Source organism: Acipenser ruthenus, chromosome 43 (genome assembly GCF_902713425.1).
Source record: "Acipenser ruthenus chromosome 43, fAciRut3.2 maternal haplotype, whole genome shotgun sequence".
Lineage (NCBI taxonomy): Eukaryota > Metazoa > Chordata > Actinopteri > Acipenseriformes > Acipenseridae > Acipenser > Acipenser ruthenus.
Genome location: NC_081231.1, coordinates 7,493,531 through 7,516,271, shown reverse-complemented (window position 1 = coordinate 7,516,271; position 22,741 = coordinate 7,493,531). Strand labels below are relative to the sequence as shown.

The 22,741-nt window shown below is 45.8% G+C and overlaps 1 protein-coding gene across 4 annotated transcripts in view; it reads left to right on the top strand.

Annotated features, from left to right (window-relative positions):
• The window catches only part of LOC131709355 (E3 ubiquitin-protein ligase TRIM7-like), an 84,326-nt gene extending 62,695 nt beyond the window's left edge, over positions 1-21,631 (top strand). For 3 of the 4 annotated variants that reach the window (XM_059011812.1, XM_059011813.1, XM_059011811.1), the window contains exon 14: positions 20,093-21,631. In XM_059011812.1, the coding sequence (XP_058867795.1) occupies positions 20,093-20,646 (554 nt within the window). In that variant the 3' untranslated portion in view covers positions 20,647-21,631. The remainder of the gene's footprint in view (positions 1-20,092) is intronic. The other variant, XM_059011814.1, reaches the window with a different exon arrangement.
• The last annotated feature ends 1,110 nt before the right edge of the window (positions 21,632-22,741 follow it).

Below are 22,741 nucleotides of genomic sequence, written 5' to 3'. Positions count from 1 at the left end.
CTTCCAGCTGTGTACCTGCCTGACTCTTCACACAGCGTGAGGATTGTGTCACACCTCCATGTGTACCTGCCTGACTCTTCACACAGTGTGAGGATTGTGTCACACCTCCATGTGTACCTGCCTGACTCTTCACACAGTGTGAGGATTGTGTCACACCTCCATGTGTACCTGCCTGACTCTTCACACAGTGTGAGGATTGTGTCACACCTCCACGTGTACCTGCCTGACTCTTCACAGAGTCTGAGGATTGTGTCACACCTCCATGTGTACCTGCCTGACTCTTCACACAGTGTGAGGATTGTATACCTGCCTGACTCTTCACAGTGTGAGGATTGTGTCACACCTCCATGTGTACCTGCCTGACTCTTCACACAGTGTGAGGATTGTGTCACACTTCCAGCTGTGTACCTGCCTGACTCTTCACACAGTGTGAGGATTGTGTCACACCTCCATGTGTACCTGCCTGACTCTTCACACAGTGTGAGGATTGTGTAACACTTCCAGCCGTGTACCTGCCTGACTCTTCACACAGTGGGAGGATTGTATACCTGCCTGACTCTTCACAGTGTGATGATTGTGTCACACCTCCATGTGTACCTACCTGACTCTTCACACAGTGTGAGGATTGTGTCACACCTCCATGTGTACCTGCCTGACTCCTCACACAGTGTGAGGATTGTGTCACACCTCCATGTCTACCTGCCTGACTCTTCACACAGTGTGAGGATTGTGTCATACCTCCATGTGTACCTGCCTGACCCTTCACAGAGTGTGAGGATTGTGTCACACCTCCATGTGTACCTGCCTGACTCTTCACACAGTGTGAGGATTGTGTCACACCTCCATGTGTACCTGCCTGACTCTTCACAGAGTGTGAGGATTGTGTCACACCTCCATGTGTACCTGCCTGTCTCTTCACACAGTGTGAGGATTGTGTCACACCTCCATGTGTACCTGCCTGACACTTCACAGTGTGAGGATTGTGCCACACCTCCATGTGTACCTGCCTGACTCTTCACACAGTGTGAGGATTGTGTCACACCTCCATGTGTTCCTGCCTGACTCTTCACACAGTGTGAGGATTGTGTCACACCTCCGTGTGTACCTGCCTGACTCTTCACACAGTGTGAGGATTGTGTCACACCTCCATGTGTACCTGCCTGACTCTTCACACAATGTGAGGATTGTATCACACCTCCATGTGTACCTGCCTGACTCTTCACACAGTGTGAGGATTGTGTCACACTTCCAGCTGTGTACCTGCCTGACTCTTCACACAATGTGAGGATTGTGTCACACTTCCAGCTGTGTACCTGCCTGACTCTTCACAAAGTGTGAGGATTGTGTCACACCTCCATGTGTACCTGCCTGACTCTTCACACAGTGTGAGGATTGTGTCACACTTCCAGTTGTGTACCTGCCTGACTCTTCACACAGTCGGAGGATTGTATACCTGCCTGACTCTTCACACAGTGTGAGGATTGTGTCACACCTCCATGTGTACCTGCCTGACTCTTCACACAGTGTGAGGATTGTGTCACACCTCCATGTGTACCTGCCTGACTCTTCACACAGTGTGAGGATTGTGTCACACCTCCATGTGTACCTGCCTGACTCTTCACACAGTGTGAGGATTGTGTCACACCTCCATGTGTACCTGCCTGACTCTTCACACAGTGTGAGGATTGTGTCACACCTCCATGTGTACCTGCCTGACTCTTCACACAGTGTGAGGATTGTGTCACACCTCCATGTGTACCTGCCTGACACTTCACAGTGTGAGGATTGTGCCACACCTCCATGTGTACCTGCCTGACTCTTCACACAGTGTGAGGATTGTGTCACACCTCCATGTGTTCCTGCCTGACTCTTCACACAGTGTGAGGATTGTGTCACACCTCCGTGTGTACCTGCCTGACTCTTCACACAGTGTGAGGATTGTGTCACACCTCCATGTGTACCTGCCTGACTCTTCACACAATGTGAGGATTGTATCACACCTCCATGTGTACCTGCCTGACTCTTCACACAGTGTGAGGATTGTGTCACACTTCCAGCTGTGTACCTGCCTGACTCTTCACACAATGTGAGGATTGTGTCACACTTCCAGCTGTGTACCTGCCTGACTCTTCACAGTGTGAGGATTGTGTCACACCTCCATGTGTACCTGCCTGACTCTTCACACAGTGTGAGGATTGTGTCACACTTCCAGTTGTGTACCTGCCTGACTCTTCACACAGTCGGAGGATTGTATACCTGCCTGACTCTTCACACAGTGTGAGGATTGTGTCACACCTCCATGTGTACCTGCCTGACTCTTCACACAGTGTGAGGATTGTGTCACACCTCCATGTGTACCTGCCTGACTCTTCACACAGTGTGAGGATTGTGTCACACCTCCATGTGTACCTGCCTGACTCTTCACACAATGTGAGGATTGTATCACACCTCCATGTGTACCTGCCTGACTCTTCACACAGTGTGAGGATTGTGTCACACTTCCAGCTGTGTACCTGCCTGACTTCACACAATGTGAGGATTGTGTCACACTTCCAGCTGTGTACCTGCCTGACTCTTCACAAAGTGTGAGGATTGTGTCACACCTTCATGTGTACCTGCCTGACTCTTCACACAGTGTGAGGATTGTGTCACACTTCCAGCTGTATACCTGCCTGACTCTTCACACAGTGTGAGGATTGTGTCACACCTCCATGTGTACCTGCCTGACTCTTCACACAGTGTGAGGATTGTGTCACACCTCCATGTGTACCTGCCTGACTCTTCACACAGTGTGAGGATTGTGTCACACCTCCATGTGTACCTGCCTGACTCTTCACACAGTGTGAGGATTGTGTCAAACCTCCATGTGTACCTGCCTGACTCTTCACAGAGTGTGAGGATTGTGTCACACCTCCATGTGTACCTGCCTGACACTTCACACAGTGTGAGGATTGTGTCACACCTCCATGTGTACCTGCCTGACACTTCACAGTGTGAGGATTGTGCCACACCTCCATGTGTGCCTGCCTGACTCTTCACACAGTGTGAGGATTGTGTCACACCTCCATGTGTACCTGCCTGACTCTTCACAGAGTGTGAGGATTGTGTCACACCTCCATGTGTACCTGCCTGACTCTTCACACAGTGTGAGGATTGTGTCACACCTCCATGTGTACCTGCCTGACTCTTCACAGAGTGTGAGGATTGTGTCACACCTCCATGTGTACCTGCCTGACTCTTCACACAGTGTGAGGATTGTGTCACACCTCCATGTGTACCTGCCTGACACTTCACAGTGTGAGGATTGTGCCACACCTCCATGTGTGCCTGCCTGACTCTTCACACAGTGTGAGGATTGTGTCACACCTCCATGTGTACCTGCCTGACTCTTCACACAGTGTGAGGATTGTGTCACACCACCATGTGTACCTGCCTGACTCTTCACACAGTGTGAGGATTGTGTCACACCTCCATGTGTACCTGCCTGACTCTTCACACAATGTGAGGATTGTATCACACCTCCATGTGTACCTGCCTGACTCTTCACACAGTGTGAGGATTGTGTCACACTTCCAGCTGTGTACCTGCCTGACTCTTCACACAATGTGAGGATTGTGTCACACTTCCAGCTGTGTACCTGCCTGACTCTTCACAAAGTGTGAGGATTGTGTCACACCTCCATGTGTACCTGCCTGACTCTTCACACAGTGTGAGGATTGTGTCACACTTCCAGTTGTGTACCTGCCTGACTCTTCACACAGTCGGAGGATTGTATACCTGCCTGACTCTTCACACAGTGTGAGGATTGTGTCACACCTCCATGTGTACCTGCCTGACTCTTCACACAGTGTGAGGATTGTGTCACACCTCCATGTGTACCTGCCTGACTCTTCACACAGTGTGAGGATTGTGTCACACCTCCATGTGTACCTGCCTGACTCTTCACACAGTGTGAGGATTGTGTCACACCTCCATGTGTACCTGCCTGACTCTTCACACAGTGTGAGGATTGTGTCACACCTCCATGTGTACCTGCCTGACTCTTCACACAGTGTGAGGATTGTGTCACACCTCCATGTGTACCTGCCTGACACTTCACAGTGTGAGGATTGTGCCACACCTCCATGTGTACCTGCCTGACTCTTCACACAGTGTGAGGATTGTGTCACACCTCCATGTGTTCCTGCCTGACTCTTCACACAGTGTGAGGATTGTGTCACACCTCCGTGTGTACCTGCCTGACTCTTCACACAGTGTGAGGATTGTGTCACACCTCCATGTGTACCTGCCTGACTCTTCACACAATGTGAGGATTGTATCACACCTCCATGTGTACCTGCCTGACTCTTCACACAGTGTGAGGATTGTGTCACACTTCCAGCTGTGTACCTGCCTGACTCTTCACACAATGTGAGGATTGTGTCACACTTCCAGCTGTGTACCTGCCTGACTCTTCACAGTGTGAGGATTGTGTCACACCTCCATGTGTACCTGCCTGACTCTTCACACAGTGTGAGGATTGTGTCACACTTCCAGTTGTGTACCTGCCTGACTCTTCACACAGTCGGAGGATTGTATACCTGCCTGACTCTTCACACAGTGTGAGGATTGTGTCACACCTCCATGTGTACCTGCCTGACTCTTCACACAGTGTGAGGATTGTGTCACACCTCCATGTGTACCTGCCTGACTCTTCACACAGTGTGAGGATTGTGTCACACCTCCATGTGTACCTGCCTGACTCTTCACACAATGTGAGGATTGTATCACACCTCCATGTGTACCTGCCTGACTCTTCACACAGTGTGAGGATTGTGTCACACTTCCAGCTGTGTACCTGCCTGACTTCACACAATGTGAGGATTGTGTCACACTTCCAGCTGTGTACCTGCCTGACTCTTCACAAAGTGTGAGGATTGTGTCACACCTTCATGTGTACCTGCCTGACTCTTCACACAGTGTGAGGATTGTGTCACACTTCCAGCTGTATACCTGCCTGACTCTTCACACAGTGTGAGGATTGTGTCACACCTCCATGTGTACCTGCCTGACTCTTCACACAGTGTGAGGATTGTGTCACACCTCCATGTGTACCTGCCTGACTCTTCACACAGTGTGAGGATTGTGTCACACCTCCATGTGTACCTGCCTGACTCTTCACACAGTGTGAGGATTGTGTCAAACCTCCATGTGTACCTGCCTGACTCTTCACAGAGTGTGAGGATTGTGTCACACCTCCATGTGTACCTGCCTGACACTTCACACAGTGTGAGGATTGTGTCACACCTCCATGTGTACCTGCCTGACACTTCACAGTGTGAGGATTGTGCCACACCTCCATGTGTGCCTGCCTGACTCTTCACACAGTGTGAGGATTGTGTCACACCTCCATGTGTACCTGCCTGACTCTTCACAGAGTGTGAGGATTGTGTCACACCTCCATGTGTACCTGCCTGACTCTTCACACAGTGTGAGGATTGTGTCACACCTCCATGTGTACCTGCCTGACTCTTCACAGAGTGTGAGGATTGTGTCACACCTCCATGTGTACCTGCCTGACTCTTCACACAGTGTGAGGATTGTGTCACACCTCCATGTGTACCTGCCTGACACTTCACAGTGTGAGGATTGTGCCACACCTCCATGTGTGCCTGCCTGACTCTTCACACAGTGTGAGGATTGTGTCACACCTCCATGTGTACCTGCCTGACTCTTCACACAGTGTGAGGATTGTGTCACACCACCATGTGTACCTGCCTGACTCTTCACACAGTGTGAGGATTGTGTCACACCTCCATGTGTACCTGCCTGACTCTTCACACAATGTGAGGATTGTATCACACCTCCATGTGTACCTGCCTGACTCTTCACACAGTGTGAGGATTGTGTCACACTTCCAGCTGTGTACCTGCCTGACTCTTCACACAATGTGAGGATTGTGTCACACTTCCAGCTGTGTACCTGCCTGACTCTTCACAAAGTGTGAGGATTGTGTCACACCTCCATGTGTACCTGCCTGACTCTTCACACAGTGTGAGGATTGTGTCACACCTCCATGTGTACCTGCCTGACTCTTCACACAGTGTGAGGATTGTGTCACACCTCCATGTGTACCTGCCTGACTCTTCACACAGTGTGAGGATTGTGTCACACCTCCATGTGTACCTGCCTGACTCTTCACACAGTGTGAAGATTGTGTCACACCTCCATGTGTACCTGCCTGACTCTTCACACAGTGTGAGGATTGTGTCACACCTCCATGTGTACCTGCCTGACTCTTCACATAGCGTGAGGATTGTATCACACCTCCATGTGTACCTGCCTGACTCTTCACACAGTGTGAGGATTGTGTCACACCTCCATGTGTACCTGCCTGACTCTTCACATAGCGTGAGGATTGTATCACACCTCCATGTGTACCTGCCTGACTCTTCACACAGTGTGAGGATTGTGTCACACCTCCATGTGTACCTGCCTGACTCTTCACACAGTGTGAGGATTGTGTCACACCTCTATGTGTACCTGCCTGACTCTTCACACAGTGTGAGGATTGTGTCACACCTCCATGTGTACCTGCCTGACTCTTCACACAGTGTGAGGATTGTGTCACACCTCCATGTGTACCTGCCTGACTCTTCACACAGTGTGAGGATTGTGTCACACCTCCATGTGTACCTGCCTGACTCTTCACACAGTGTGAGGATTGTGTCACACCTCCATGTGTACCTGCCTGACTCTTCACACAGTGTGAGGATTGTGTCACACCTCCATGTGTACCTGCCTGACTCTTCACACAGTGTGAGGATTGTGTCACACCTCCATGTGTACCTGCCTGACTCTTCACACAGTGTGAGGATTGTGTCACACCTCCATGTGTACCTGCCTGACTCTTCACACAGCGTGAGGATTGTGTCACACCTCCATGTGTACCTGCCTGACTCTTCACAGAGTGTGAGGATTGTGTCACACCTCCATGTGTACCTGCCTGACTCTTCACACAGTGTGAGGATTGTGTCACACCTCCATGTGTACCTGCCCGACTCTTCACACAGTGTGAGGATTGTGTCACACCTCCATGTGTACCTGCCTGACTCTTCACACAGTGTGAGGATTGTGTCACACCTCCATGTGTACCTGCCTGACTCTTCACACAGCGTGAGGATTGTGTCACACCTCCATGTGTACCTGCCTGACTCTTCACACAGCGTGAGGATTGTGTCACACCTCCATGTGTACCTGCCTGACTCTTCACACAGTGTGAGGATTGTGTCACACCTCCATGTGTACCTGCCTGACTCTTCACACAATGTGAGGATTGTATCACACCTCCATGTGTACCTGCCTGACTCTTCACACAGTGTGAGGATTGTGTCACACTTCCAGCTGTGTACCTGCCTGACTCTTCACACAATGTGAGGATTGTGTCACACTTCCAGCTGTGTACCTGCCTGACTCTTCACAAAGTGTGAGGATTGTGTCACACCTTCATGTGTACCTGCCTGACTCTTCACACAGTGTGAGGATTGTGTCACACCTCCATGTGTACCTGCCTGACTCTTCACACAGTGTGAGGATTGTGTCACACCTCCATGTGTACCTGCCTGACTCTTCACACAGTGTGAGGATTGTGTCACACCTCCATGTGTACCTGCCTGACTCTTCACACAGTGTGAGGATTGTGTCAAACCTCCATGTGTACCTGCCTGACTCTTCACAGAGTGTGAGGATTGTGTCACACCTCCATGTGTACCTGCCTGACTCTTCACACAGTGTGAGGATTGTGTCACACCTCCATGTGTACCTGCCTGACACTTCACAGTGTGAGGATTGTGCCACACCTCCATGTGTGCCTGCCTGACTCTTCACACAGTGTGAGGATTGTGTCACACCTCCATGTGTACCTGCCTGACTCTTCACAGAGTGTGAGGATTGTGTCACACCTCCATGTGTACCTGCCTGACTCTTCACACAGTGTGAGGATTGTGTCACACCTCCATGTGTACCTGCCTGACTCTTCACAGAGTGAGGATTGTGCCACACCTCCATGTGTGCCTGCCTGACTCTTCACACAGTGTGAGGATTGTGTCACACCTATGTGTACCTGCCTGACTCTTCACACAGTGTGAGGATTGTGTCACACCTCCATGTGTACCTGCCTGACTCTTCACACAGTGTGAGGATTGTGTCACACCTCCATGTGTACCTGCCTGACTCTTCACACAATGTGAGGATTGTATCACACCTCCATGTGTACCTGCCTGACTCTTCACACAGTGTGAGGATTGTGTCACACTTCCAGCTGTGTACCTGCCTGACTCTTCACACAATGTGAGGATTGTGTCACACTTCCAGCTGTGTACCTGCCTGACTCTTCACAAAGTGTGAGGATTGTGTCACACCTCCATGTGTACCTGCCTGACTCTTCACACAGTGTGAGGATTGTGTCACACTTCCAGCTGTGTACCTGCCTGACTCTTCACACAGTCGGAGGATTGTATACCTGCCTGACTCTTCACACAGTGTGAGGATTGTGTCACACCTCCATGTGTACCTGCCTGACTCTTCACACAGTGTGAGGATTGTGTCACACCTCCATGTGTACCTGCCTGACTCTTCACACAGTGTGAGGATTGTGTCACACCTCCATGTGTACCTGCCTGACTCTTCACACAGTGTGAAGATTGTGTCACACCTCCATGTGTACCTGCCTGACTCTTCACACAGTGTGAGGATTGTGTCACACCTCCATGTGTACCTGCCTGACTCTTCACATAGCGTGAGGATTGTATCACACCTCCATGTGTACCTGCCTGACTCTTCACACAGTGTGAGGATTGTGTCACACCTCCATGTGTACCTGCCTGACTCTTCACATAGCGTGAGGATTGTATCACACCTCCATGTGTACCTGCCTGACTCTTCACACAGTGTGAGGATTGTGTCACACCTCCATGTGTACCTGCCTGACTCTTCACACAGTGTGAGGATTGTGTCACACCTCTATGTGTACCTGCCTGACTCTTCACACAGTGTGAGGATTGTGTCACACCTCCATGTGTACCTGCCTGACTCTTCACACAGTGTGAGGATTGTGTCACACCTCCATGTGTACCTGCCTGACTCTTCACACAGTGTGAGGATTGTGTCACACCTCCATGTGTACCTGCCTGACTCTTCACACAGTGTGAGGATTGTGTCACACCTCCATGTGTACCTGCCTGACTCTTCACACAGTGTGAGGATTGTGTCACACCTCCATGTGTACCTGCCTGACTCTTCACACAGTGTGAGGATTGTGTCACACCTCCATGTGTACCTGCCTGACTCTTCACACAGTGTGAGGATTGTGTCACACCTCCATGTGTACCTGCCTGACTCTTCACACAGCGTGAGGATTGTGTCACACCTCCATGTGTACCTGCCTGACTCTTCACAGAGTGTGAGGATTGTGTCACACCTCCATGTGTACCTGCCTGACTCTTCACACAGTGTGAGGATTGTGTCACACCTCCATGTGTACCTGCCCGACTCTTCACACAGTGTGAGGATTGTGTCACACCTCCATGTGTACCTGCCTGACTCTTCACACAGTGTGAGGATTGTGTCACACCTCCATGTGTACCTGCCTGACTCTTCACACAGCGTGAGGATTGTGTCACACCTCCATGTGTACCTGCCTGACTCTTCACACAGCGTGAGGATTGTGTCACACCTCCATGTGTACCTGCATTTTTCATCCAGGCAGCGAGGGTGCGTGTTATCTGGCTGTGACTCATACCTGCCTTTCTGTTGGTTTTCTATTGAGTCTCATGGTCTCTGGGATCTGTCAGTGATCTCTGGGTAACTGAGCTTATTATCACTGATCATAACTAAATCCCAGTCCCCATATTTCACTTTAGGCCTTAGGGTTCCAATTCACTCAAAGTCCCGCCCTGCTAAAGCTATCATTGGCTGCTTCAAGATTTAATAAAACAAAATGGAGAGTGGTAGGTGGAATCACTCCAGTTCATAACATCAATCATTTCTTTAATGGACACTTGAAGCATCCAATGATAGCAGGGATCTCGGTTTAGCTGTCCACTCAGAGAAGAGGGGTGTAGTTCTGGGGAGTGGCATTGTGAAAGCTCACTGACGCTTCACTTCCCAGACTGAGCGCGGATGAGAGGAGGAGTCGATGCTTGAGAGCCGTTACATTTAAACATGAGTTTAAAAAATACATTTACTTCAGCATTTTACTGAAAATAACATTTTGTTCCCTCAGTTATATCCTTCTATAGATACTGTTGTGCTGTCAAGCTAACGTGTTTAACAGCACTGATACAGTGAAGAAGTGTTTTGTTTCTTGCTTTTGAATCCCCAGGGCTGGAATGTGGTGGTAGGATATTGAAATAAACAGAGACTGTGAGATGATTTGTTAAATTGTAATAACCAGCAATCCGGACTCCTAGTTAAACATTCAGAAACTCTAGTTGTTGTCTCTGACACTGCCATTAACCCTTTAAGGATGTGATGGTGTAACACGATCATACTGAAGTGTCATTCTGGGCCCGTGATCGGTTAAAACGATTAAAACACACTTCGTTTCTTTGACTTGCTGGGCCACCATACTTTGCAGTACAGCTCGTTAACACATGTTGTTGGATAGGGGAGGGGTTGAACTTCACTGTCTGATTGGTTGTTTATTCGTGTGACGTCACTGAGACGAGCATTTCATTTGTAAAGGGCGGAGACATTTACAGCGGCACGCAGAAACAAAACATCACAGGAACTTGTTTAGAGCTAATGTGAAAACACTGTCAATCCGATGTGTTTGACTGATAGTTATATTAGAACATGTATTCTGTCTCGCGTTTTAATATATATACAGATGTGCTCAAATTTGTTGGTACCCTTACAGCTCATTGAAATAATGCCTTATTCCTCCTGAAAAGTGATGAAATTAAAAGCTATTTTATCATGTATATTTGCATGCCTTTGGTATGTCATAGAATAAAGCAAAGAAGCTGTGAAAAGAGATGAATTATTGCTTATTCTACAAAGATATTCTAAAATGGCCTGGACACATTTGTTGGTACCCCTTAGAAAAGATAATAAATAACTGGATTATAGAGATATTTCAAACTAATTAGTTTCTTTAATTAGTATCATACATGTCTCCAATCTTGTAATTAGTCATTCAGCCTATTTAAATGGAGAAAAGTAGTCTCTGTGCTGTTTGGTACCATTGTGTGCACCACACTGAACATGGACCAGAGAAAGCAAAGGAGAGTGTTGTCTGAGGAGATCAGAAAGAAAATAATAGACGAGCATGGTAAAGGTAAAGGCTACAAGACCATCTCCAAGCAGCTTGATGTTCCTGTGACAACAGTTGCAAATATTATTAAGAAGTTGAAGATCCATGGAACTGTAGCCAACCTCCCTGGGCGCGACCGCAAGAGGAAAATCGACCCCAGAGTGAACAGAAGGTTAGTGCGAATGGTAGAAAAAGAACCAAGGATAACTGCCAAAGAGATACAAGCTCTACTCCAAGGTGAAGGTACGTCAGTTTCTGATCGCACCATCCGTCGCTTTTTGAGCGAAAGTGGGCTCCATGGAAGAAGACCCAGGAGGACTCCACTTTTGACAGAAAAACATAAAAAAGCCAGACTGGAATTTGCTAAAATGCATATTGACAAGCCACAATCCTTCTGGGAGAATGTCCTTTGGACAGATGAGTCAAAACTGGAGCTTTTTGGCAAGTCACATCAGCTCTATGTTCACAGACGAAAAAATGAAGCTTTCAAAGAAAAGAACACCATACCTACAGTGAAACATGGAGGAGGCTCGGTTATGTTTTGGGGCTGCTTTGCTGCGCCTGGCACAGGGTGCCTTGAATCTGTGCAGGGCACAATGAAATCTCAAGACTATCAAGGCATTCTGGAGCGAAACGTACTGCCCAGTGTCAGAAAGCTCTGTCTCAGTCGCAGGTCATGGGTCCTCCAACAGGATAATGACCCAAAACACACAGCTAAAAGCACCCAAGAATGGATAAGAACAAAACATTGGACTATTCTGAAGTGGCCTTCTATGAGTCCTGATCTGAATCCTATCGAACATCTATGGAAAGAGCTGAAACCTGCAGTCTGGAGAAGGCACCCATCAAACCTGAGACAGCTGGAGCAGTTTGCTCAGGAAGAGTGGGCCAAACTACCTGTTAACAGGTGCAGAAGTCTCATTGAGAGCTACAGAAAACGTTTGATTGCAGTGATTGCCTCTAAAGGTTGTGCAACAAAATATTAGGTTAGCGGTCCCATCATTTTTGTCCATGCCATTTTCATTTGTTTTCTTATTTACAATATTATGTTGAATAAAAAATCAAAAGCAAAGTCTGATTTCTATTAAATATGAAATAAACAATGGTGGATGCCAATTACTTTTGTCAGTTTCAAGTTATTTCAGAGAAAATTGTGCATTCTTCGTTTTTTGTGGAGGGGTACCAACAAATTTGAGCACGTCTGTATATATATATATTGAAAAGGAGAGGAGAAAGTGTGTTTAGTTATAATGCCCCAGATTGTGAACTCACTGTGAAGTGAAGATCACATGTAGACACTGCAGGGGTCCATATGTTACACTTTGACATGCATCTAGAGAACTGCTGATCTGATTGTGATGAAACTTGGTACAGACATTCTTTCTACACATTATTAAGAGTATCACAATCTGGAGCCTGTCTGCACCTCTCCTCTCATGAGTGTACCCCTCCCTCTATCATTCTCTCCTCTCCTCTCCTCTCCTCTTCTCCTCAGTGGGGATGCATATCCCAGTGTATACTCGAGGCTGGGCTTCTGATTGTCAGTGTTTTACCCGACTTTTCTACTCTGCTTTAAGAATTCATCTGATCCCTGTGAAGTAGTTTGTGTCTCTCAATCACAACTGAGAAACGTGTTCATAGTAAACTTGATTCATTCTGTGAAACAACTAAATGGGCTTTTCAATCAGCCAAGCCTTCATTTTCATTACAAGCAGGACATGCAAACGAGATCGCGACATGTTAATAAGAGACTCCTCTTTATTAAAGCTAGAATGAACAATACAGTATTTTATGCTGGACTCACATTATTACAATCGCTGTGCCTGACTGTATTGACATTAATAAAGAGGAGTCGCTTCTGCTTTGCAATGAACAAGTAAGACTTACGATTTAAAAGCCCATTTAGTAGAAAAAAAACGTAAATTCAATCAGTTGTACAGTTGTGATTGAGAAGCACAAATTGCTTAAATTCTTAAGGAGATGAGAAAACTCAGGATGAAAAAACAGAAATCCGAAGCCCTAATTATGTTTATGTGCAAATGCCCCTCCCCTCTCCCCTCCCCTCCCCTCCCCTCCCCTCTACCTCCCTCTCTCTCCTCTACCTCCCTCTCCCCTCTCCCGTCCTCTCCTCTCCCCTCTCTAGCCTCTACCTCCCTCTTGCCTCTCTCTTCCACATTTCTCCTCTCCTCCCTTCTTTCTCCTCCCTCTGCCACCCTCTCCTTTCCCTCCCTCCCCTCTCTCTACTCCCATCTCTCGCCTCTCCCTCCCTCCTCTCTCTCTCCACTCCCCTCTCTCCTCCCCTCTGTCTTCTCCCTGTCTTCTCAATTCAATTCAAAGGTGCTTTATTTGAATGACAGACATCAGCAGTATTGCCAAAGCAATTACATTACATATCATATGAACAATATAAATTACAATAACAACACAAATAATAACAATGATCATAATTATTATATTGATAATAATTCTAACAAATGTAATAATTTGGAAGGTGTCAGTAAGGTTAGTGATTTCAGGAGAGCCAGTTGCTTTATCGAATTCCTCTGTGCTGTTTGGAGCCCATTTATAAGTATGGTTCAGATGGTACAGCTTGCATGGCTGTATTAGTGTGTTACTGGGCTGTCCTGTTCTTTGTAGGAACACAGTAATTTGACTGTGGTCTGACAGAGGTGTTTGTGGCCTGACAGTGAATGCATTAATAAAGGAGGGGTCCAGGTCAGTGATGGCGTAATCAACTACGCTAGTCCCAAGAGCTGAGCAGTATGTGAATCTACCTAGAGAGCCCCCTCTGATCCTGCCATTAATGATGTACAGACCCCAGGCTTGAAAGAGATGCACTAACTGCCTCCCATTTGTGTTCACAATACAATCAGGGTTGTTTCTGTGGATTGAGGTAGGTGTGAGGTACAGAGGGGTTTGTCCAAATACATGGCTGTTACCTTGTGTGCTTCTACAGTCAGGCTCTGTTCCTGTTCTGGTGTTGAAATCCCCACAGAGCAGCACATTTCCCTGGGTCTGGAAATGGCTGATCTCTGTGTGGAGGGCATGAAAATATTCCTCATTGTAGTTTGTAGGGCTGTAAATCTACGTTTAATTGACTACACGTTTAAACCCATTGTTAATCCCGTCGTTTAAACGGCCATAAATTTAATGTTTCTCTCATTTCATATTTTTCTTCCACTATTTAAGTCCTATTTTAACCTCGGTTTGTTATTCAAAGTGCGTACCAATGGTAAACATAAAAGCATAAAGGAGGCCTGTACGTTTGCACTAAAATGTAATCTATTTTAATAGCATGAAATAAACATTCCTAGTTGATTTTACAACGTACCACTTCTCCAGAAGCTCCATAAAAAGTGTGTGTATCCAACATCGAAAAAACATTAAAAAACAACAACTCTATTTAAATTAAACTTAAAACACAGTGACAAGACTACATTTTTAGTTTCATTCACTTGTATATTGTTGGCAGGAAACAAAACATGTTCAGAACCAAAAAACTTTATTATTTTTTCATTAAAAATCGAAGCCGTTGTCTGATAGAATACTCGTTCCCAGCATCCCTCTCTTTCACAACAGTGCATGAGCATTCATGTGAAAAAATAAAGACTTCATTTCCCAGCGTCCCTCCCCTTCACCACGGCGCCTGCGCATTCACGTGAAAAAATAAAGACTTCATTTCCCAGCGTCCCTCCCCTTCACAACGGTGCATGAGCATTCACATGAAAAAATAAAGACTTCATTTCCCAGCGTCCCTCCCCTTCACAACGGCGCCTGCGCAGTCACATGAAAAAATAAAGACTTCATTTCCCAGCGTCCCTCTCTTTCACAGCGGCGCTTGTGCATTCACATGAAAAAATAAAGACTTCATTTCCCAGCGTCCCTCTCTTTCACGGCTTCTCGTTTCAGCTCGCTTGAATAATTAAAAGCTGTTCTGTAATTGCAGATGTCCTGTTGAACACACAATAAAATATGGACATATAAAAAGGTGTGCACACTTTGTAACAGACATCTTATTCGCCGTTCTTTTTATAAATAAATAAACCGTAGCTGCATGTTTTTCTTTTCCAGTGTGTTACAGTGTTTTACTGTGGCGTGAATGGAGCCGTGAGGTGCCTTAATCACACAGGCTATTCACTTTACTGAAATAATGTACAGTACTAACACTAGGGCCCTATGGAATCACACAGGCTATTCACTTTACTGAAATAATGTACAGTACTAACACTAGGGCCCTATGGAATCACACAGGCTATTCACTTTACTGAAATAATGTACAGCACTAACACTAGGGCCCTATGGAATCACACAGGCTATTCACTTTACTGAAATAATGTACAGTACTAACACTAGGGCCCGATGGAATCACACAGGCTATTCACTTTACTGAAATAATGTACAGTACTAACACTAGGGCCCTATGGAATCACACAGGCTATTCACTTTACTGAAATAATGTACAGTACTAACACTAGGGCCCTATGGAATCACACAGGCTATTCACTTTACTGAAATAATGTACAGCACTAACACTAGGGCCCTATGGAATCACACAGGCTATTCACTTTACTGAAATAATGTACAGTACTAACACTAGGGCCCGATGGAATCACACAGGCTATTCACTTTACTGAAATAATGTACAGTACTAACACTAGGGCCCTATGGAATCACACAGGCTATTCACTTTACTGAAATAATGTACAGCACTAACACTAGGGCCCTATGGAATCACACAGGCTATTCACTTTACTGAAATAATGTACAGCACTAACACTAGGGCCCTATGGAATCACACAGGCTATTCACTTTACTGAAATAATGTACAGTACTAACACTAGGGCCCGATGGAATCACACAGGCTATTCACTTTACTGAAATAATGTACAGTACTAACACTAGGGCCCTATGGAATCACACAGGCTATTCACTTTACTGAAATAATGTACAGCACTAACACTAGGGCCCTATGGAATCACATAGGCTATTCACTTTACTGAAATAATGTACAGGACTAACACTAGGGCCCTATGGAATCACACAGGCTATTCACTTTACTGAAATAATGTACAGCACTAACACTAGGGCCCTATGGAATCACACAGGCTATTCACTTTACTGAAATAATGTACAGGACTAACACTAGGGCCCTATGGAATCACACAGGCTATTCACTTTACTGAAATAATGTACAGTACTAACACTAGGGCCCTATGGAATCACACAGGCTATTCACTTTACTGAAATAATGTACAGCACTAACACTAGGGCCCTATGGAATCACACAGGCTATTCACTTTACTGAAATAATGTACAGTACTAACACTAGGGCCCTATGGAATCACACAGGCTATTCACTTTACTGAAATAATGTACAGCACTAACACTAGGGCCCTATGGAATCACACAGGCTATTCACTTTACTGAAATAATGTACAGTACTAAGACTAGGGCCCGATGGAATTTTTTTCCTTTTTTTCTGATTTCTGTTTTTACCGTTTTAAAAAAATGTAATTCAGTTAATTTAAATGAACTTATTCACACCGCGGGCAAGGTGAACAACACAAAACCGTAAACCTACAGGCTTCTACTCTTTCCATTTGGTTTGCGTTTGTCTACATTGGATTAAGTATTGTTTTATCCAATTGTATTGAAAAATAGTTTTGTTCACTTTAAAAACGGGTTGTATTTATTTATTTGTTTTAGTGCAGTGTGGGACGCTTCAAAGCAAACAGATGGGCGTGTTTCACAACTTTCAGTTTTGAACTTGATCAATTCTATATCACTGCTATGCAACACCTGGAAGTTGGTTACTTATTCCAGGTTCCTTATTCGCGATGTAGTTGACAAAGCAGCGCGTCCTTTTTCTGTGTGTTTAACTCACTTACACATCTTGCTCAATTAATATATTGCCACTATTTAAAAAATAATCGCTCCTTCTTTAAAAAAAAAAAAAAAAATATTAACAACAAATCTGTAACAGCAGCATAGCGGTTCCCTATATTACCCGCTTGTTTCGCCCCATTTAACCCACATTAGACGCCTTGCTCACTAAATATCGAGGTATTCCTAGATAGGTTATAACCCCCTCTTTGCAAAAACACTAAAGATTTTAGTGAGCAAGCCGTACCCCACGATCAGCAGCACCCCAAAATGTAGCCCATTATAACCTATACAGAACGCATGGGGACACGTCATTGGATGACCCATTTACCCCCCTTAGATGGCTTGCTCACTAAAATCTTTACTGTTTTTGCAGAGGAGATGATAACCTATCTAGGGAAAGCTTGATATTTAGTGAGCAAGCCGTCTAAAAAAAAGGTAGGTGAGCTGAGTGCCAGAAACCAAGAACAAAAATGCAGGGTAAGACAGTAATCAGTGTAATAAATGTGTATCGAGGTGTGGAGAACAACACAATAGAAATAGAAATACTGATTGTGAGTCTGCCAAAGAAAACAAATAAAGAAAAATACATCCACAATTAGAACAAAACACAATTAAATATGTGCAACCGATATGAAAAACAAATCATCCAATTAGAGACCTTCTCCACAGGGCAGAATTCACCCAAACCAATACAAATGTCCAAAAAGAAAAAATAATGTCCTTATTGAAATGGTCCTTACCCAGGACAGAAAAAAATTAACCAGCAGCAGAAAATATGAAATTGGTAATCTCTCAGCCAGAGTTCAGGAAATGATGCAGCATCGGAGTTAGGGTTCCTCTGCTTTAAGAAAAGTCCTCCCAACAAACGATTTCCCTTTGGACATATAGATTGGATGAATACTCCTTCCAGAGGAAGCCAGGAACAGCTTGGTGAGACGAGGCCCAGAGATCCGGATGGGGGATAAAAACATTAATACATTACTCTTAATCAAGAAGATAATTATAATCAGGATTAAAGTCTTAGATACTCTTTCTTTCCTGAGTGTTCTCTTTCTTCTTCAAAACACAGTAGATTAGAATAGACTTCAAACAAACCAACGAACAAACACCACACCCTTCTCTCTCCACAAAAACTGCCTCTCCCCTAAACCAGTCAGGTGCCCGTTATCAAGAAATTGACCAAATGGCTTTAATGAGGCAAAGCTCATTAATTAAATGAGAACCAGGGCATTTCAATAAAAGCACTTAAACAATTAACCAGGTAACTAAGAACAGCTGCAAAAAAACAGCTAAACACAGTGTTGAGTAGAACACACTGGACTGAATAGTTACTTTGAATTATCAGCATTTACCACGAAACCCTTGAAACCATTCCATTTGATTCCTTTCTATTTAATGTCTTAAGAATGTTTATTAGACATGATAATAACCGAGCCAGGTTTCCTGACACACAGTGAAGTGCAGCAGGCAGCACGCTCCTTATGCTGCACAGCTGAAGCTACAAGCTGGTTTCTTGCTAAATGTTAATCAAATATCGATTGAAAATGTAATGACACGTCACGGCCATTTATATCACGTTTTGTTACCGTTGAAAATATGTAATAATTTCCCCTTATTGAAAATACAGTTAATCTGACTTGAATGTCAATGGAAAGTAACAAGGAATAATTGAACGTAAATTTAATATGCAATTTAACATTCATTTAATATCAGTTTAATATTAATTTATGCCACGCAATATAAAGCGTTATCATTTTTTCTAATGAATAAAGTGATCAGTAATCGCGCAGATTATTTTGTGGTTACTTTATAAACCAGCCCTTAACAGAAAATAAATAAATAAAGAAATAAGCTCCGTATATTGGAAATGTGCAAAGAATCTGAAAATCACATTCAATTCGGTCATTTTAAAAAATCCCATCTATTAACATTGCATGTGTAAAAACAAGCTGTACAGAAAAATCTCTTTAATGTTTCGTTTAGATTTTGTTTTTAATAGGCCTGCTTTAAATCTATTTTTCTGGCGTGTTTACTGACATTTTTAAATACTATCTGTAACTTTTTAAAGTTATTAGTAGTAGTTAATCTAACTTTAAATAATATGAAATGAAATTATTCGGTTTGTATTTGCAGTCAGCAGCATGTGAAACACAAACCCATATTTGTGTATTCCTGTGAAATCTTTTGGTACTTTACCGTTTGGGACAGTCCGACCTCGGGATCCATTCTCAAAACAAATCCACAGCACTCCTCTGTGCGCGCGTGTCCGTGGAATCTGACGTCACGTTCCACAGGCAGCTGCTTCTTTGAACAGCAGTGTGAACACACCCGCGCTGGGGGGGCTCGGCTCGGGTCCGGCTCGGCTCGGCTCGGCTCGGCTCGGCTCGGGTGTGCTGGTCTGAAAAGGCTAAGATGTTTGGGCTCCAGATCTTGTTCACTCGCCGGTCACGGAAGAGCCTCCGTCAGGGTTTTCTCTCACACTTTCAGTTTGTGTTTCTTCTCCCCTCTTCAGGATCGCGTATCTCGCGGCTCATTGCGTTCACTGCGGTTTCCATGACAACAGAACACTGCTACAATTCGAAATTCGAAGAACTGCTACAATTCCAACTGCGATTCCAAACTGCAGCTTGAGTTCATCCTGTCGATTTAAGAGACTTTACTGTACGAGGCGATCTCGGGGTTTAGTTAATATTTATATCTAGTAAATATTATTATTTCAAGATTCATTTTAATTGAGGTAAGAGGCTCAGCTTCTGCCTTTGTCACCTTTCTTTCTTTCTTTCTTTCTTTCTTTCTTTCTTTCTTTCTTTCTTTCTTTCTTTCTTTCATTCGTTCCTCTTTTATATTATTTTATAATAATAATAATAATAATAATAATAATAATAATAATGATGTCTCCTCTCTGCTCCACAGTTGATGTGACTCTGGACCCTGATACAGCACACCCCCAGCTCACCCTGTCTGCGGAGGGGAAACGAGTGAGACGGGGAGGGACATGGCAGGATCTCCCTAACACTCCACAGAGATTTAATAACACGTTCTGTGTGCTGGGCAGGGAGGGCTTCACCTCGGGGAGACGCTACTGGCAGGTGCAGGTGGGGGGGAATACATACTGGAGATTAGGAGTCAGCAGAGAGTCTGCCAAGAGGAAGGGGGGGTTCAGCATGACCCCCCAGCAGGGTTACTGGACTGTGGAGTGGAGGTGGAGTAGAGATGAGTTCACTGCTCTCACTGACCCCCGGACCCCCCTCCCCCTGAGCCTGAAGCCCCAGAAGCTGGGGGTGTATCTGGATTATGAGGAAGGGCAGCTCTCCTTTTACAATGTGGAGACCAGATCTCACATCTACACTTTCACTGACATGGAGTTCAATCCCAATGAGAAACTCTATCCATTCTTCTGTACTTACAGTAATACAGACCTTGTGCTGGAGTCCCCTGACGTTGACCCTGTCAGCGCTGCAGATTAAACACACATTGCTGTCTGAACCAGGAAACTATTCAAACAGCTCAGACAATCTCCTCTTCACTTTCACTGACACTCTCTCTGCACTCTTCTGGGCTGATGAGAAGAAATCCTCTCTCTTCCACCCTCTTACCCTGAGCCCCTCCTCTTTATTTCTCTACACCCCCTTTCCTACTCTCCCTTCCTGTCTCCCTCTCTCTTTCCCCTCCACCTCTCTCCATCTCCTTCTTTCTCTTTCTCTCCTCTCCCCTTCTCTCTGCCTCCCCTATGGCTCTCCCCTCCTCTTTCTCTCTCCCTTCCCTCTGATATGCTAATCTCCTCCCTTTCCCACTCTCCCTCTCTCCTCCATCCTCTCTACTCTCCCTCTCTCCACCCTGCCTTCTCTACTCTCCCTCTCTCCTCCTTCCCCTCTACTCTCCCTCTCTCCACCCTGCCTTCTCTACTCTCCCTCTCTCCTCCATCCTCTCTACTCTCCCTCTCTCCTCCATCCTCTCTACTCTCCCTCTCTCCTCCATCCTCTCTACTCTCCCTCTCTCCTCTATCCTCTCTACGCTCCCTCTCTCCTCTATCCTCTCTACGCTCCCTCTCTCCTCCATCCTCTCTACTCTCCCTCTCTCCTCCATCCTCTCTACGCTCCCTCTCTCCTCCATCCTCTCTACTCTCCCTCTCTCCTCTATCCTCTCTACGCTCCCTCTCTCCTCCATCCTCTCTACTCTCCCTCTCTCCTCTATCCTCTCTACGCTCCCTCTCTCCTCCATCCTCTCTACTCTCCCTCTCTCCACCCTGCCTTCTCTACTCTCCCTCTCTCCTCCATCCTCTCTACTCTCCCTCTCTCCTCCCTGCCTTCTCTACTCTCCCTCTCTCCTCCATCCTCTCTACTCTCCCTCTCTCCTCCATCCTCTCTACTCTCCCTCTCTCCTCCATCCTCTACTATCCCTCTCTCCTCTATCCTCTCTACGCTCCCTCTCTCCTCCATCCTCTCTACTCTCCCTCTCTCCACCCTGCCTTCTCTATCTCCCTCTCTCCTCCATCCTCTCTACTCCCTCTCTCCTCCCTGCCTTCTCTACTCTCCCTCTCTCCTCCATCCTCTCTATGCTCCCTCTCTCCTCCATCCTCTCTACTCTCCCTCTCTCCTCCCTGCCTTCTCTACTCTCCCTCTCTCCTCCATCCTCTCTACTCTCCCTCTCTCCTACAGCCTCTCTACTCTCCCTCTCTCCTCCCTGCCTTCTCTACTCTCCCTCTCTCCATCCTGCCCTCTCTACTCTCACTCTCTCCACCCTGCCCTCTCTACTCTCCCTCTCTCCTCCATCCTCTCTACTCTCCCTCTCTCCTCCATCCTCTACTCTCCCTCTCTCCTCCATCCTCTCTACTCTCCCTCTCTCCACCCTGCCTTCTCTACTCTCCCTCTCTCCTCCTTCCTCTCTACTCTCCCTCTCTCCACCCTGCCCTCTACTCTCCCTCTCTCCTCTCTCCTCCCTGCCCCCTCTAATTTTGTACTGTGATATTTTGTAACAGCTGTAAGTCTCCCTGGATAAGGGTGTCTGCTAAGAAATAAATAATGATAAAAGACTTTCTAGACAATAGATGAATGCATTATTTTCCATGTAATCAATATTTACACTGAAGCTGAGATGCTCCCTGAATATTATTCATTGCTAAACTCAGTGAACTGATTTCTGCTATTTTGATATGAATCTTCTGTTCTGTTTTTGTAGCGCATCTATTTTCTATCTTTCTTGATAAAATGTATAAAAGATATAATGGTGTTGTGTGATTTACTGCTCAATTGTTTACCTCGGCAATCTTGAACTCGTAAAAAGAAAGACATTCATGACAGCAGAGTGCTGATTAAATGAGACCATTACACATATGAATGAATTGTATCCTTAAACTGGATTTTTAATTGTGATTCTTCCCTCATAACTCTCAACAATAACAAGCCTGTTGGGACCATGAGCAGATTCTTCACAGAGACAGCTGGGGCTGTACTACAGATCCACAGCGCTGGTGAGAGAGGGGAGGGGGAGAGGGAGGGAGGGGGAGACAGCTGGGGCTGCAGTACAGATCCACACCACTGAGGAGAGAGGGGAGGGGGAGAC